The following is an 18,541-nucleotide window of genomic DNA, read 5'->3' on the forward strand; positions in this document are numbered from 1 at the left end:
CCCCACGTCGCTCCTTCGGGCTGTGCCCGGCCGGGCCCCGTGGGGAAAGGCCCGGCCACCAGGCGCTCGCCGTCGGGCACCCACCCCAGGCCTGGCTCCAGGGTGGGGCCCCGGTAGCGCCAATCCGGGCGACGTAACTGGCCTTGATTTTAAATAATCCATAAGGGTCTTCTGAACCGCTCTTGGTCTGACCCGTCACCCTGGACCTGTTTGCCATGGGTGACCCTACCAGGGGCATACAGCCCCAGGCAACATAGCTCCCAGGGTCATTCGGGTACTCAAACCCCTCCACCACGTTAAGGTGGCGGTTCAAGGAGGGGATAAACCAAAGTATTAGACAAATTAAAATTTTGACCTCATGATTGCGCTGTATGAAAAGTCAGGAATACCAATCACCAAATTACAATTAATTCTGTGGGGAACATGAATGTCTGTACAAAATTTCATGGCAATCCGTCCACATTATGTTGAAATAGTCAAAAGAATGTCAACCTGCTGGTGGCCCTAGATAAAAGGTTACGGGATCATCGAAGTCATTAAGAGTCTTCCTCTGGGGACCATGGATATCTTGTTCCAAATTTCAAGTCAAACTATAAAATAGTTGTTGAGATATTTCATAGTATCATATGTGATTCCTGTTCAAACAGGATAGTGGGGGGTCTATCTTAAGTGTAAACCAATATCAGTTATGGAGAGAAAGGCAGTTTGATTTGATGATACGGGCAGAAAGTCAGGGCCGTAAATATACAGTGCAGGTAGTACGGTTGCACTGGGCCCGTGAGATGATGGGTCCCATAGAGAGAGCGGGCCCTCCAACAATGTGTTAGGCGGAAGCTGAGAACAGGCTCTTAGAATGATTCAGATTGCCACTTTGCAAATATGCCTTTGTTCAAACAGGAACTCACATTAAATTAAAAATGGTACCATTTGCATTTATTTTTTCGATAAAATAGTCAGTAGCAATCTATAATAAAATTATATGCTTATTCTACATAAACTATAAAAACTATAAAATAGCTATAAAAAGTTAAATGAATAATTTGTTATTTTCTTTGGTGTTTTTGTCATATACATAATGTAATGATGATTGCTGGGTAATATGTATGTTGATGTTGTCCAATGTCAAGTCTCTATTTGATCATGTGACGGGACTATACGCTATACTGTAGCTAGTTTAGGCACTATCCATGGTTCTGATAGCTTTCTCTTTGACCTCTCTACTTTTCCAATACAATAGCCTAAGTAACTAATTCGACTGTAAAATCCAACACATTGTTGGTAAAAATATATATACACCTAATGGTGTGTATGTGTGTGTGTGTGCTTCATTACTAGTAACTAGCGTGCACTAGGACCCATCATAATAGCTTGCACTGGGGCCTTTCGTAACTGCCTTACACCACTGGCAGGATTGTTGAAATAATTCTGATGACTTAATTGATTGGACTTTTTCATTTCACCATTTAATACAGATGACATCACCAGTGAAGATTACCTGTTTTTCAGGAAGTTTAAGTAGCCATGCCATGGGATCTTTAAATACATTGGATATGTGACAGACTTGACACAAACACAGCAAGAGACAAGACATGGTAAGTGAATAGTGGTCTAATTGACGCCTCAACTAATTTTTACTCTTCAATTCTTCAGCTGACTCTTCAACTGCTGTCACTGACACATCATCTATTTCCATGCCCACACAACTATCTGGCACTTCAACTGACATTTCAACTTCTTTCATCTTTCACTCTGAATGACATTTCAACTGCTTTTAGTACTTACTCGTCAACTGACATTTCAACTGCTTTCATGGCTTTATGCTGGTTTTGCACATTACTATACCACTACCTTGTATAATATATGTATATAAGTAACTGTCTTCTTTTCCTTTCGGCTGTTCCCTTTCAGGGGTCGCCACAGCGAATCATGTGCCTCCATCTAACCCTGTCCTTTATTCTATTCTATAATTGTTCTGTGTGTGTAGCATGAAGGGGGCTACAATTTTAATTTCATTGTGCAGCCCTGTTTTGTGGAAAAAAACAAAAGTATAACATAACAGAAGATGGATACTCAATACTCCAGTAAGGTACAACTATTTTAAAATTGTATTTAAGTACCTGTATAAATGTACTTAGTTACTTTCATCCTCTACAGTCCAGAACCTTCAATAATTGCAGTGAGACAGTCTTTGGAAATTAAAATATTTTGAAATTGAAGTGGCATTGGTTAAATCCTAAAATATGGTCAAATTCTTACATGTATCACCACTTACGACTTTCACACCCCAGGAGCAGGGAGGAGCCGCAGTAGAGCCGCCACAGGGCAAGATGCAGGTCTTGAGTGATGAAATAGATGGAGTCAAAGAAAACATGAAGGAGAATATGGAACGAATCATTGAACGACATGGAAAGGTGGACGACCTCCTCGACAAGTCAAAGAAAATGAATGAATGGGTCAGTCAGAGTTGATCCTTTCACTATGATTTGTGTAAAAGTGGGTTGTTTTGCCAGGTGTTTTTATTCATACACTTGCAGTAATGCATCTTTGGTGTACTGTGCAGTTACAGTGTGAGGTTGTGAAACTATGATCTCAGTGTTCTTCATCAGGTAAACCAGTACAACAAGTCATTAGAGGCCATCCCATATTCAAGACATTACAGTAACAGAACACAAATGAAGTGTGGACTTTTTCTTGCTCTGACCTTTTAGTAAGGCATTGTTCCAACTGCACCTCATTAGGTGATTAAGCTCGTTAGTCCAACAACCTTTTGTCTGAGGTTCAAATGCCTCAGTGCACAGGCTGTATTGCTCATCACAGGGAAGGAAGTTACCCCACTCTGTAAAGTACACAACCTGTCATTCGAGTTTTCTCATTCCAGGAAATGTGTCCCTTTCAGTAAATGCTTCTTTTCATTACACTGACTACCTTATAATATGTAAAACACCAGTTGGAAGCTTACAACGTCCCACTGTATGAATTGTCTCGCCTCTCTCCCTGTTCAGGCTGAACAGTTCAAGGAGACCTCTCAGAAAGTGGCTCGCTCCTACTGGTGGAAGAATGTCAAGCTGATCGTTGTCATCGTGGTGGTCGTCCTCATCATCGTCCTCATCATCATCCTGCTGGCCACCGGAGTCATCCCTGTCAGTTCCTCCACGTCTCCTATAGTCACTCCCACCTCCAAGCCATTAACACACACACACACATAATGTACATACAGACACAATTAAATCATAAACAAACACATTCCTGTTGCACAGTATACAAAGTACTACTCACACAAACACACCGGGTGAAGATTGCGAGCATGTAAAGACGTGGAAGTAGAGAGCGGCCTAGCTCGCACTAAGAAAGTACAGATAGTAGAAGAGAGTGTTCTGAGAACCACACCTGTAGTTGATAAGCACCTGTTTGTAACAAAGAACAATTTTCTAGCATGAGCTGCAATGTAACCAATTTCTCGTCAGTCTCATGTGCGTCTTTCCATGGAGGCTCTTGTTTGCAAGCAATAAATAATCCTTTGTAATAAGAGACAAAGACAGATTAGAGTATTTAATTGCTATTCATCTCACCCTAACTAGACGCAACAAGCCACGACCTTTACAAAGGACAGCAACAGTTAAAGAAATGCAAAATTCAGTGGCTAATAAAAATTACAGTAACACTTTAGTTTACAGCCAGCAAATTACAATTTATTTATATTATTATTTATTTATTTCAATAAATTATTTTCTAAATACATGGTATCAATAAAATATATACTGGGTACCTATACTAGAAGAAATATGTAAGCGCAAGGGAAGAAAACAAGAGGTTTGGGAATAAAAGGGTAACAACTTTATGTTTGGGAGGGACTTTGACATTAATTACTCAAGTATTTTTTAAATGACTGAATACCTTTAATTTAATAATTACAGGGTGGAGTATATAACCTTTAATTTAATTTAATCAGGTAGTCTCACTGAGATCAAGACGTCACTGGGTCAGTATTGTTACTGGGTAAAAGGACAGGAATGGGGAAAAAATGGGGTGACTGTTGATATTGCAATGAAATGAGTTATGGTGTGTTTTACTGAATTTAACTTTTTACTTTATAAAAGGTTTTTAAACATGGAGTACCTATTGCTATTATAATGTACATTATTATTATTGCTTCAGGCGAACAAAACATCAAATATCATTAAAACTGATGTTAGAGAAGAATCCTGCACAGCTTTTATGTCCTGTCATATCATCAGATAAAAAGCAAATATGGAACTAAATAAATACACTTTCTCTGACAAAAAAAGTTCATTGAGTGTTACTATTAATATTACAGTATTAAAAAAATAGTGCGGCAAGCTATTCATCAGTTTACAAATGACATGTCAATTTTCTCAGATTTTTGTGTGTTGGTATGTACACTGTTATTTGCAAGCTATAATCTGAATGGTAATTTTGTCAAAATTTCCATTACCTTTAAGTGTATGAATGACAGGGACATGGAAGTATGGGTTCTTAAGAGTAAGACCTGTAAATGGGACCAGTTCTGTGCATAATCCATGCGATAATCCAAACTAAATCAGGCAATCTAGAAAAGGTTAATCAGTGGCAATCCATTGAAATTCTGTTTATATTTATCAAATAGTTTATTGGATGTAAAAATTTAGCCCTGCTTTAGTTTTGAATGTTGTAATTAGCTCCTTAATTTGTGTTGTGTGCCCGTGTTTGATGAGAGTTTCATACTCTTAGGAGTACACAGTCTTTAAATGTACAAATGTTAATAATACACAATAATAAAAGAAACTGATGTAACTTCCTGCAGCTCACTTTTAATGTTGTGAAATTCAGCTATCAACTGCATTGAGTTTCAATCCTTCCTCCTGAGCTGGGAGGACATCGGAGGATTTTAGAACACCACTGTGTCCAGTATCTTTAGATATACAGCAGACATATTGCAATTTTTCAGCTCAGCTAAGTGTCCCTGCTGCTGTGAAGCTGAGAAGCAACAGAGGTCACACAGCTTTGAGAGGCAAAATAGCTCCACACTTTGACACATGGCTTTGGTACTTTGATTCATTAAACACACCACCAGAATCAGCTGTTAGAGGTCAGTTTTCAGGCCTATGTTTGTTCGCACACTTAAGGATCAGGCTCCTCCAGTCAACCAGCTGAGAGATCATTTACAGTCCCTCCATGGCTCCCCCTGCTGGGTCCACGTCATCCCTCACAGTCACAGTTTGCCACCAGAAAATGTTATTCCAAAACACATAGTCATTTTTCAAGTCTGGAGTGAAGATCTTGTGTGTCTCACCTCCCACCTTTCTCTGCTGTTACAGTACCAGTTTAGCTTTATGTATATTTGCAACAGTATTTAACCAATGTGTTAAGTATCCATTCTTTAGAGGCTACTTATTTAATGCGTTATTCATGTACTTTCATTTTTTCAAAAATGGACCAATGAAAGCTGTGATTTCTGTGCAAACAGATAATCCAATTCTTTTTTTCTTTTTTTTTTACATGGTTCTGTGGCACAGTAGTTTTAACCTCACTGGCTTTTCACACCCTCATACTGAGCTAATCCCTGCTGTGTGAGGCCAATATCATTTTCTGTTCATACAGGCTCTAGCTGCAGCTGGTCTCTCACTGTGTTAAAGGATTTTTCCATTTTTATTAACTGTTTGATTAGCAGAATTCACAAGGGTCTTTTTTGTTATAACTTATGTTATTTAATGGTTTTAATGCTCTGATATATAATAAATAGTACAGGTTTTACTTCGACTCCTTTGCTTTTTATTGAACTGACACAAGATGGAGACAGAGAGTCCGACTGATCTGAGATCTGGGGAAGTAGATCTGAGGGGATTACCTCAGAGCTTCTCTGGTGAAACTATGAAGGGCATTGTGGCACATTTTCTCACACTTTTGGTTTCTGTTCTGTTTATTCACAGGCTTTAGTAATACAAATACAACTAAGCAATAGCAAAAAAGCAAAGACAAAATGTTTGTGGAGTATTTGAAATACTGTAATCAACTTACTGGTAAGGACAACTTAATTTTGCAAACATTAAAACAAAAGTGGATTATATTAGTTTTAGTACTGTGAAGAATGCAGTAAGAAAAAAAGGGGGTATACTACAAATCAGGCCCAGCTGGTGAGGCTAGTCGCCAGAATGCCTTCACTGTGCACACATCTGTTTTCAAATAAGGATAGATGAAATGTTAAGGCACATTAACTGACATATCTGTTGTTAGGCTTTTATCAAATATTTCTTAATTACATTTTTTATTTTAAAAATGTCCTGACTTTGGTGCCTTCACGTTATGGCAACAAATGGATAGAAATTGAGGTGAACTATCCCTTCAATGTATTTTTTCAGTATTTTCCAGATCAAAAATTAAAAAAACCTGAAATATGCCCACCAAACATATCAAACTGCATTCAAACCAAACAACCTGCAGAAGGACTACTAAGCAAGGCAAAACAAAAGTTCAGGTACACTAAAACAGGTTGTAACAGGCTCATCTCTCCTGTTGACTCAACAACAGTGAACCTCTGTATCCTATCAGAGTGAATGTGTTGCTTTGTCAACAAGTGGTGACTAAAATATTCAGGTTTTATTCCCATGACAACAGGCCTGATGAGTTTATGGAACAACAGCCTCTTAGACAAACACAAACAGAAACATCCACTGAAAGCCCATTTGTTACTGATGGGAAATCAGCCTGGACTCAGACTGTTGTAGTCATGCGGATATCTGTCTGCCAGCCATGGACGAGTACCAGACAATGATGTGAAGGGAGGATGGTCTGCATGATGAATATGGCCTTTGTATTTGTGTAACTTTTCCCAGAGGAAGCCTTTTGTTGGCCGGGTCTCTGACCCCAGCAGCTCTGACCTGACAAAGTCTCACGTGCTGCCTTAGTTAGAAAAATGGTAAATACTCTATCCCAGATGTATTATGGGGATAATATGTTCACTTTGATGATGCGATAGTAAAATGAATGTGTGGTATATTAGTGGCTGATGCAGGTTAACAAGGTCACTGCTGACTCATTTGGATTGAAGGTGCTGATATTGATATATTTAATCTTCTTAATATAGCATATCACTTAATATACTATTACTATACTATACAAGACTGAACTGGGGGGGGGGAAACATGCTATAGACCATACTATATGACACTACACTACACTATACTATAATTTACTATACCATTCCATACTATACTATACTATGGTATATAATAGTATAATTAAGTATAGTATACAACTATACTGTACTACATAACGCTACAGTACTACAGTATTAATAGTATTATACTATACTATCCTGTTTTATTGTGGCATATTGTAACACATTATAGTATACCACTACACTACACTACATTAGAGTATACTATACAGAACTATGCTACACTATAGTATGGTAAAGTATACCTTTGTATAGTAAGTATATATTAGACTATAATACAATACTACACTACTATACTGTAGTATACTATAACAAACTATAGGCCTAACATTATATTATTATATGCTGTACTATACTATTAAACTATACTAATCTTACTGCAGTAGTAGTTATTATTACTAGTCATATTGGTAGTAGAAATAGTGAATACTTTCCCCAGAGCACTTATTTGTGATCCATTCTAGTTCTGTATTTAGTTTCATATCCCTGCTGAGTTCTCTTACCATTTGCTGCTAAGCATCCCAGTGGTCTCAATGGGAAGTTTAACCTTTAAACAATATGTAACAAAATGATGTATAAAATATGTGGGTACAAAGAAAATTATTCAAAATCTTTTAAAGCTGTGAGTTAATTTAGTTTATGGACATAAGTTAAGGCCTTTGAGAGTGTATTAATATTACAGCTAATAATTCTAAAGCAATGTTTTCACTCAGCCAACTAAATGAAACTTGGGGGATTTTGATCTTTTACAAAACTCACAAGAAGAAGGTGATTTACCCCTTTGAGATTTTAGGAAGAAATGTGTGAATTACCCTACTTCCCGTTTCTGATATTTCTTTACTTTTCAACCTCTGTGACCTATTTTAGCTTAAGATCCTCTATTTGTTTACATTCTCTTTTTGCATCCTTTGATACAGATTACATAAACTGTAGTACAGCAGTATAGTACGGCAGTGTGCCAACTGGTGTTATGAATTTGACTTAGAGACTGATCTCTCAATTATGTTTGGACCTTTTCCATAATCAAATGCAGTAATGGGGTCTGTCTGATGATGTTTTGTTTGGCATATAACTGTCACTGAATGAATCAAATGAATGGAAAGAATTTCAATTGCCTGTGTGAATGACGCAGTTGAGCTACAATGGAGTTGCCTATCATCTCTTTATCATGAGTGTGGCAGGGACAAACACACACACAGCAGCAGCCATGATTAAGAGCCTGTGTAGTCTTCAGTGCCGTAGTTTTAGTAACTGATGGCCAATTGTTCTGCAACCGTCCTGCTTCAGAAAATCCACAGAGACAGAGACGCTTTGGTCTCCATGTGACCCAACACATGTCGAGACTTATGTGTAACTGTACCATGTTTTTAAGCCACAAAGGAGGCTGTTGCAAGGCAAGGTCACCATTGTTTTGTTTTCAATGAAAAAAGAACCACAGTTAAAAGATACTAGATATCCCCACAGCTTTCAAGACTTCAAAGGTAATACCTCTCCTCAAGAAATGCAATCTAGATCACTCTTAACTAAGCAATTACAGACCCATTTCTAATCTACGTTTCCTTGGTAAACTTTTAGAGAAAATTGTTTTTAATCAACTATTTGTTCATCCAAACAACAACGTCATTTTAGAAAGACCCCAATCTGATTATCGAGCAAACCACAGCACAGAGACAGCACTACTGAAAGTTTTAAACGACCTGAGAATTAATGTGGAAGCATACAATGTGGCTGTCCTTCTTCTCTTAGACCTCAATTCAGCATTCAACACAATCGATCACAAAATTTTAAATTGACAGACTCAAGAAATGGGTGGGTGTCTCTGACAGTGTTTTAGCTTGGTTTCAGACTCATTTAACTGATAGACAGTTTTTTGTCAGCCTGGGTTCTCATCAGAGAATCATAGTATTGATTATGGCATTCCTCGAGGAAGCATTCTCAGCCCAATTTTGTTTTCATTATATATGCTCCCTCTTGGAAACGTTAACCATCATCATGTCAACTACCATTTTTATGCTGATGATACACAATTCTACATCTTGGTGTCTCCTAATGACCCCACTGCACTGCATGCTCTCATTGCCCGACTCTCTGACATTATTGTATGGATGGGTAAAAACATTTTAAAGCTAAATGGGGAAAAAACGGAGATTCTACTAATAGGACCAAAAGCAGCATGAGAAAAACTGTACTCAATGCTCTTAGCATACAGGTTAAATCTAACATCACAAACCTGGGAGTGATTTTAGATTCTGATTTAAATTTTATTTCTAATTTTAACAAGGTCATAAAAATCATCCTTTTTTCATCTAGAAATATTGCCAAAGTCAGATCTTTTCACTCAGAAAGATGATGAAATACTCACTCATGCTTTTATTACTAGCCGTTTAGACTACTGTCATTCCCTTTTCACCGGATTACCCAAAACGTCTACGTCTTAACTAAAACAAAGAAAATGGATCACATGACCCCAGTACTTAAGACACTGCACTGGTTACCTGAAGTGATTTTAAAGTTCTTTTACTTGTTTATAAAGCTTTAAATGAGCTTGCTCCTCCCTACATTAGAGACTTTCTCTCATTTTATGTTCCAGCCAGATCACTAAGGTCCTCCACCGCTTTTCTTTTAAATGTTCCTTATGTGTCCCATAAAAGTATCAGTGAAAGTGTTTCCTGTTCTTATGCCCCTAAACTGTGGAACTCACTGCCTCTGGATATTAGAATGGCAACCTCTCTCTCTAAATTTTAGTCTTGGAAAATGTTTCTTTGTGTGTTGTTTTAATTTTGCTATGTAAAGCACTTTGGGCTACATGTTCGTATGGAAAGTGCTATATAAATAAAGCTGAGTTGAGTTTAGATATCAAAAGTGTTGGTCAAAAAATTATATGACAGAATTCCACAGTAGGAAATAAAGTACCATAAAGTGCAATACGGTCAATATACATTTACTTTTTAATGCCACAGACACACTGTAAGTCCCTGTTATATGAATATTACACATATTTCTCACAAGGGTGGACCAGCAATCACCTTCTTAAAATCTTGCACAGCCCATAAGTAGGCAACACCCATCAGTGACCAAACAGCACACAATGTTCTACAGTATGTCTGCAAAGGTCTGCTAGAAATGGACTAGTTGAATGTTCATGACAAAGAATTAAAGAGAGGACGAGTCAGATACTGCCAGACTCTCACTCTCACAGACAACAAACAGGGTTGTATGCTTACAGTATGTTTATGATGCATCTGTTGCTGCTGGATAAGGGAGATAAGGCAATGTCATTGTATAGTCTGAGTGCTGCTGCGTTCAGGTGCCCCTGGTCATTTTAAGACCAACTCAGAGGAAAAATAGAAATTGTGCGTGGGGACAGTTATCACATAATATAATAATAAACCACAGATGCTGACACAGTTTTAATGTTCCCCAGGTGACCCCCAAGCAATATGAGAAATAGTTTTATTTTGCCTTTACTCCATGACGTTTGTTAAAAGTTGACACAATAAAATTGCATGATAGTAGTGGTATAGCCTATAGCATCATAATTACTTATTTAATGGTTGTTCTTACCCCCATCTTATAGACTACTGTGTACTTTTATACACACCTATATCTTTAATGACTTCTAGCTTAAAATTTGCTGTAATTATGATAAAAAATGTAAAGAATGAGCGTTTAGAAACTAATTTATGATTTAACTGTTTTATCATTGTTCCATGCATTCCCTACAATTATGCCCAGCTTGGATAGGCTTACAAGACAACACAAATGAATCCAGATCAAAGGTGCTGTGTATACATTTTCAAAATTTAAAAAAAGTCCAATAATCGAGAAAACCTACTCCTACTACTATATAACACTGGAGAAATCAGAGTAAATACTAATTAAATAGTCGATCTTTCCTTCTTTTCCAGACTTTTGAGACAAAGTTAGCAAACTAAAACACATCAAAATTAAACAACCATTCCTATTTTTGATCATCTGAACACCTAAATATTTTTTCAGGGTTGTGTTGAGCCATTTCATGGAAATTTGACTTTCTTAAATCATATGATATCATATGATATCACATCATATGTACAGTAGAAAGGACAATGGGACTCACTTTCCACTTCTCCCTGATCACACAGCTCACACTCCTCCTTCTGAATCTTTTTTAATCTGCAGAGGAAGAATACCAGTTCTCAACTGTGTATATACATATATGTATGTATGTAAATCATTGCAGGTGGTGAAGACAACATCGGTAGTATATTATAAGCACTAAATAATAAATAAACATTAAAGAAAGGTTTTGTATTGTGATTTAAGAACCTTGCATAGACTATGTTGATATCAAATTTGGAGAAGGATGGACCATGGATTCATTTACAGAACTGCACTCTTTTGCAGTTATGACATTACAATCAGAAACCATGCAGCAATGTCATTACAAACTGATGTCAAACCCTTGTAATGGTTTCCTTACTGTTTTCCCACATGGATTTTCGCTGTATCTGTTCAGACTTGTCGAATAAGCAGTGGTGGAAGAAGTAGTCAGATCCAGTACTTTAAGTAAAAGTGGTAATACAAAACTTATCAAATGCTAAAGTAAAAGTCCTGCATTCACAATTTTACTTGAAGTAGGCTACACGTGTATTATCAGCAAAATATACTACAGTATCAGAGGTAAAAAAAAATAACCATTAGTATTCACATTGATGCATTAACATGTAAGATGCATTTTAATGCTGAAGCTAGTTGAGATGGAACTACATTTCACTACTTTAAATACTGTAGAATAATGCGTCATGTTTTATAAGGTGATTATATGTTTTAAATGTAAAATCTTACTTTCCAAAGTAACCAGTAACTACGGCTGTCAAACAAATGTAGTGGAGCAAAAGTATACAGTATACAATACAGCCTCTTATCAACAAGTCCACAAGTCGCCGAACACGGGGAAGTCCGGGGTTTATCGAGACTCCAGTGCGATCACGTGACCACCAATCGTAATTGTAAGGTTTCCGGGAATACCATGAACGCATCATAATGAGAAGGCACACAGTCCCACTGCCAGACCGACGACCGCAGCTCGGGGGACGTGAAAGTGACTATAGTGACGAGCTCACGCTGAAAGAACGGCTTCAAAGACAAAAAGGAAACCGCAAAACGTTGCACGGGCTGGTGTTAGAGCACAAGGTGGATCACTGAGGCAGGTTTAAAACTGCAGGACTGCTTTGCTGTGTTTCCTGTTTCTTAAAGTTGGCTTGCACTGTAAATGCATTGGATCCGGTGACAGCTTCGACACAAACACAGTGGCCGCAGTACGAGACGCGACAGACATGGTAAGCCAATATTCATCTCCTACGGGCTCAATTGCTTTGTTATAAAAGCTTCGATAAGAAAGAGAGAAAAGAGAGGAACATTTGTTTGTTGTTGTTGTTTTTTATGTACCATGCCCCCTTCATAATCTGTGGGCAAAGTCCCATAAGGTAATAGTGGGCAAGTGGGACACGGTTGCTGCTGTCAACTGTAACGTCTTCCATTTTAAATGACGAATATTTATCCCGAAGATAACAAAACTGTGATTCAAAATGCTTTTTTATTTAGTTAGAAACACGTTTGGTCAGGTCAGGTCGAAATACCTTCTAAATAAATTAATAAACTTAAGTAAATACGACAAATAAAGCATACACTCAAACAAACTCCACTAAAAACATGATGAATGTCTTTACCGTGTTGATATGGAGTAAGTTAATGTAATGACGTGAGTACACTCAGGCTGAGATTTACATTTAAGAGTAGCATTAGGTGTGAAGGGAGAGAGAGGCGTAAATACAGGTCAAAGTTTATCTCATGTGGGTCCTCTCTTGTGTTTCTTATCTTCTCAAGATGAAGTCGTGAATTAAGAATGCAGTCAGCAGCATGGCTTGCATCCCAATAACCTTCATGAATGCTCTCCTTAAATACGAATGAACTCTATTAAGTGTTATTAAAAACACAAGACTATTATCATTGGCTAACAATGTAGTAGTTGTTTTCATTGTTCAAATAGGATGGAGTACCATACTACACTATAATGAGCATGCTACAACACCATGTGAGTGTGGTCTCCCATGAGAATGCCAGGCACATTAATGCAGGCAGGAGGGAGGGAGTGAGGGAAGGAAGGAAGCAAGGAAGGGAACTGGTATGGGCAGCACTTCCTGTGTTAAGACATCGCTGGCTGAATTTTAAACACAGACTATTGTTCAACTACTATTTGGTGGGCCAAATATGAGATAACAGGGCTTTTAGGGCATCCATTAATCAGTTTCCAGCAGTCATTGATATAAAGTTTACTCTTAGCCTACTGTGATCTTGTATACAGTATACATATACGTTTTAATAGGAAGTGACAGTGAATTATGAACCAAATCAAGATGCTGAGAGCGTACTTGTTTTGTTCAATCTGTCAGTTTCCTGTTCCTGTCAACTTCTGAGGTGGTGGCTTCCTCTCATGGCTCAGAGGGCAAAGGTGAAGGAGAAACCTGTCAGGATAAAAAATGCTTTAAGGTTAAATTACTCTCTAAATATCCTGCTCCAGGGTTCTTGCAGTTACCTTGTCGCTGTTTTGCTCATTTACTATCCCAGCCCTTGGGTACTGCTTTTTTCCTCCGAGCAGACATACAGGATAGTGTAGTCATGATCTGAGAAAACCTGTCCTACTTCATTTTATGACTTTCCTGTTTCATTACGTATTCCTCTTTTCACTTAAGCTTCAAGTTTCAGTACTGTATAATTATGTGCATAATTTTGTTCCATTATATGCTTTAAAAATAATAATTGTTATAAAGTTACAAATGAATGTACTCTTGCTTCGATCTACTTGATAAACATGTCACAGCAGGATGTCTTGTTCTGCTTCACTGCAGGACTGTTTTTAAAACAGCAAGCCAGTCTGATCTGTATCAGGCAGACGTAGGTTGAGTTGTTTCAGTTGGCAGCCTGTCTGGACAACAAACTGTAAGATTTTCATTTTACTTTTTTGAAAATTATTTTAACAAAAAACATGAAGGAATTACAGATTTAATAATTGAATTTTAGAAAGGAGCTAAACATGATTACAGTAATTACAAAACTGATGCATTTATAGCACAAAAAAGCAATCGGAGCACTTAAACCTTCAGCACTGCTATTGACCACTTGTTCTCTATGGGAAAGTACAGAAGACCTTAAAGAAGAACTTAGGGGGACTCACAAGAAACAGATTTAAAAAACAATGGTTAAAATCAAAGCAGCAGGGGCAGAGATATCCTGATTTTTAGTCCCTAATATGGATCAAGCTCCAAAAACAAAACCCTTTACGCATAAAATTGGTGGAATTGTTCAGAAAAACGTTTCTAAAGCTCAGGAGAACTAAAATATTGTGGCTACATTAACTTTAATTACATCCATTCCAAAGCGACATACAGTAGATGCATTTAAAGTCAATAGGAACAAAAGCTAGTGTAACCTTGAGACTTAAGTAACTGCTAGCATGGGATGTCTAATGCTACGTCCAGTTATTCACCAAATCCTTGTATTCTGGGTTTGGCACTTGAAGTGGGCGTCCATAAGTTCCTCATATTTTTAATCTAGTTACCGTTTTAAGTGCGGAATGCACATTGCTAGGTATTTCTGGGCTGCACTTTTCGGGTGTGACTGGCAATGACTGGTCATAAAATGCATCACATCCTGTGTACATGGAGATTTTTCCCAAGAAACAAATAGTTGACACTGGGTGTTTACAACAGAAAATGACCATTATCCATTTTTATTTCACATATAAATTCCTGCGAAAAGTCCCAAATGACTGGATTAATCCACATTATGTCTCACTCTTTAACCATGTTGTGTGTGTTGATTGGACAGGAGAATGGCAAGAGCCGCTTGCAGCAGGCCCAGGAGGATGTAGAGGAGGTGAAGGTCATCATGCTGGACAACCTGGAGAAGACTGATGAGAGATCTGGCAAACTTAAGGACCTGGAGGATAGGGCTGATGAGCTGCTGGAAAAGGTAAGCAAGGGGAGTTCAGAGAAGCTGCCTAAGCGGAAAAACATCATTACTTAGCGTCACACCACACTATATTAACTAAGAGCTCTCTGTGGACGTCTCTGGGTTGCATGGATAAGGTGAATGACTGGAGCAAATGGCACAAAGACTCCCTTTCCGCAGGCGTCTAGGGATTAAAACTAGTAAATGTCATATTGATGTCTATAAATACACCTTAGGTGGAGCTGGAGAGGAAAACAAATGTACAATTTACATCCTGATTGTGTTTTATGGTGCTATTTTTAGAGAGGTATTTCCTATTGTTTCCTAAGATGAATGAAGCGAGCTGGTCTCCCTGGGTACGACAGAATGAGTCCAGGACATGCCACGAGGCGAATGTCCGTCCGGGGGTCAACAAGCTGGTCATATCATTCCCACATTGCCCCGTTGTCACACTGTTGAGCAGTTCTCAGAGAACTAAAAAAGCAAACAGCAAGACAGCTAAAATTTAAGTTCAAGAACCACTTGGACACACTTTGTGATAACATGGACCATGAGCAGGCAAACTAGGAAAGCAGCTCTCAGTCCAGCAATGTGAAAATATTGATTGGCGCAGCTTTAAGTTTTATCATGGTACCAAATTTCTGAGGTCTTCTGAGAACTGCTTTCCTAGTTTGTCAATCCGTCTGTCACAAAGTGTATCCAAGTGCTCCTTGAATTTAAATTTTAGTCGTCTGCCTGTTTGCTTTTTTAGTGCTCTGCGAAATGCTCAACAGTGGGATGTAACACAGTCCAACGGGGCACTATGGGAACGATGTGACCTCCTTAGTCGTATGATCCATTGTTACTAGAACCACATAGAGTTCTTTAGCTTATCCCCGTAGGAGAACCCTTTTTTTGATTCCTGGTATTTTTAATTCTCACTGATTAATGAGTAATTAGTCATTTTGTGGCAGGAAGCACAGATTGAGAGACAGAACACAGCTCACTGCAATATAAACCATTTAATGACATTCAATACAGGAGAAAGGAACTTCAAAACACAATGCTAAAATACAGCTTGGGTCATGAAATGTAACAGCCACCTCACTAATGGTTAAAACTATAACCCACCACAAAAACAACAATACCAACATAACATGTTCTGAACAAACACTAATAAAAAGTAGCATTTGCATTTTGGAACATAAAACCGCTAACTTAACAAACTACTCAGTCCAGCACTAGGCATGATGGGAAATGTGGGTCATCACACAGGTAATTGAGAGTGAGGATCTTTTAACACCAATGCTTTCAACAATCCTTAAAGAACTCTTTCTTCCAAAGGGGTTCTTTGAGTGGAATGGGTTCTTAATGGAACCTTTAGTCTTACAAAGAACCCTTGAAGAACCCTTTTTTGAAGAAAGGGTTCTTCAGAAGCAAATGGTTCTGGGTGTAACCTTAGCCCTTCAGAAAGAACCCTTTTGAAACCCTCATTTCTAAGAGTGTGGATATCTTTTCTTAGCAGGTTTTGGAAGTATTGTAGAAGTTAATATGCCAGCTTTGGACAAATAAATCCTATCTTGCCATATGTTTATATATGTTTTTATATTTATTCAAGACTATCAGACATTTAAAAGCAGTTTAGTTACACAACAACATAATGTAACATCTTCTGTTTGTGTGTGTTTTGTCCCCAGAGTAAAACTTTTGAGAAGACCGCCAACCAGGTGAAGCAACAGAAAAGATGGGAGAACAAGAAGATGAAAGTGGTGTTTATTGGCATCGGAGTGGCAGCGGCACTCATCATTATCGGACTTATAATCTTTGCCATTGTTGGTGGTACATAAGAATAGTAGCTTGTTTGCTGGTGAAAGGAAAATAAGATATCGGGAATGAGGGACACGAAATGGGCAAAGATAAAAGGTCCAGGAAAAGAGGAGTGCAAACTATGGGACTCTAGCATCTCGCCTGAACTGCTCAGTGTGTGATAATTCTGTGCTTAGAGATGTTTAAGGGACTATCAGCCCCACTCTTCATTAGTGTAAGTCTTCAGGTGATATGGTACCATTGATTGCTTGGCTGCTTCACTGTGTTTTTTATAACTTTTCAAGGGTCACGTCTCTGTTGACCGGCCGGGGCTTTTCTGTGTGGAGTTTGCATATTGTCGTTGTGCCTGCGTGGGTTCCAGGTGCTCCGGCCTCCTCCCACAGTCCGAAAACGTGCAGGTTAGGTTAATTAGCGACTCTAAATTTCCCAAAGGTATAGATGTGAGCCTGAATGGTTGTCTGTTTCTATGTGTCAGTCTTTTGATTGACTGGCGACTTGTGCAGGGTGGGATTGGCTCCAGCCCCCCTGCAACCCTCTAAAGGATAAGCGGGTATAGCTAATGGATGGATGGATAGATGGATGTCTCTGTCGGGCTCATATTGGAAGGATACACAAATCTTCATGAATATTTGTTAAAATTAGATCTAAATAAAAAAGTGCTCGGACACCATCCAACCACTTTAAGCTAATCTATGAATTACTAATATTTTTAACCAAACATCATTAGGCTCCTTATTTTGTACTATTTGCTTGTACATATCGGTTCATGTTCAAGAGCACCACTCAGAGGAACAGAAAATTGTCATCACTGGACACTGAACTGAAGACAGAATCCACTTCACAGCCGATTCAATCGATGATTTGGGGAGAGTCAACTGTCAGTGCAGGAAGACAGAGGAGAAAACAGAACAGATGCCAGACTTGGTGAATACATGCAGCTTCAGATAGCTTCAAATTGGGAAGAATCAACTGATGTATTGTCACATAAAAAATTTCATCTGTCAAAAATGAAATGTCCCCAAAGTTGTATGTATCATTAAAATGTGTTTAAAGGTGCGAAAGACTCACTTTATTTTGTGGAGCTGTCATATTTGTTGGTCTGAAATTAAGATTTATTGAAGTTTGAAGTTTACCAAATTTGTTTCAGATTTTTTTTCTTTTGCTCCCAAAAACACAGATTGTATTTCTAAAAAGGGTCTCTTAATATATACGTCTATATTTTTTTATACATCAATATAACATTTGTAAGATGTACAAATGAAAACTGACTCATTTCTTGAACTACTCATATTTTACTCATGTTTTATGTTATTTTGGTCAAATGACCTAAAATCTCTAAAATCAAATCTAACACTATGCACAAACTTTGGGTTGATACAAACCAATAGCCAAACCACAAGCAAAGGTGTTTCATTTAACCTAGAGCCATAATCCACATGGAACCAGTAGTAAGAGTAATCCTTGTTTGAACCTAGAACTATCAATATTAAATGATTGTATTTTTATTTAATTCATAGATTTAATTTCAGTTAATCTGCAGTTGTAGTAAAGAATATCAAAATGAACAGT

At 37.9% G+C, this 18,541-nt stretch overlaps 2 protein-coding genes and 1 long non-coding RNA gene across 5 annotated transcripts; 2 read left to right on the forward strand and 1 right to left on the reverse strand.

The window, feature by feature from the left end:
* The first annotated feature begins 1,442 nt into the window (after nucleotides 1-1,442).
* LOC122877033 (vesicle-associated membrane protein 8-like) lies at nucleotides 1,443-3,277 on the forward strand. Of its 3 annotated transcripts, XM_044198111.1 has the most exons (4): nucleotides 1,537-1,592; nucleotides 1,985-2,086; nucleotides 2,289-2,453; nucleotides 3,003-3,277. In XM_044198111.1, exons 2-4 carry the CDS (start codon nucleotides 2,063-2,065, stop codon nucleotides 3,204-3,206), a joined length of 393 nt encoding a protein of 130 aa, XP_044054046.1. In that variant the 5' UTR covers nucleotides 1,537-1,592; nucleotides 1,985-2,062; the 3' UTR covers nucleotides 3,207-3,277. The 3 variants fall into 3 exon arrangements, with proteins under 3 accessions (XP_044054047.1, XP_044054046.1, XP_044054048.1); XM_044198112.1 differs by lacking the exon at nucleotides 1,985-2,086 and having other exon boundaries at nucleotides 1,443-1,592; XM_044198113.1 differs by lacking the exon at nucleotides 1,537-1,592 and having other exon boundaries at nucleotides 1,985-2,453.
* A 6,944-nt stretch (nucleotides 3,278-10,221) lies between these two features.
* On the reverse strand, nucleotides 10,222-12,117 carry LOC122877035. The gene is made up of 3 exons (XR_006378175.1): nucleotides 12,002-12,117; nucleotides 11,637-11,716; nucleotides 10,222-11,329 (listed from the first exon to the last, which is right to left on the reverse strand). It is a non-coding gene; the product is annotated as an uncharacterized LOC122877035 (long non-coding RNA).
* Nucleotides 12,118-12,201: 84 nt separating this feature from the next.
* vamp5 (vesicle-associated membrane protein 5) lies at nucleotides 12,202-18,028 on the forward strand. Its single transcript, XM_044198114.1, has 3 exons — nucleotides 12,202-12,495; nucleotides 15,044-15,187; nucleotides 16,843-18,028. The coding sequence occupies exons 1-3, from the start codon at nucleotides 12,493-12,495 to the stop codon at nucleotides 16,990-16,992; spliced, it is 297 nt and encodes a 98-aa protein (XP_044054049.1). The 5' UTR covers nucleotides 12,202-12,492; the 3' UTR covers nucleotides 16,993-18,028.
* The last annotated feature ends 513 nt before the right edge of the window (nucleotides 18,029-18,541 follow it).

Source organism: Siniperca chuatsi, linkage group LG5 (assembly GCF_020085105.1).
Source record: "Siniperca chuatsi isolate FFG_IHB_CAS linkage group LG5, ASM2008510v1, whole genome shotgun sequence".
NCBI lineage: Eukaryota > Metazoa > Chordata > Actinopteri > Centrarchiformes > Sinipercidae > Siniperca > Siniperca chuatsi.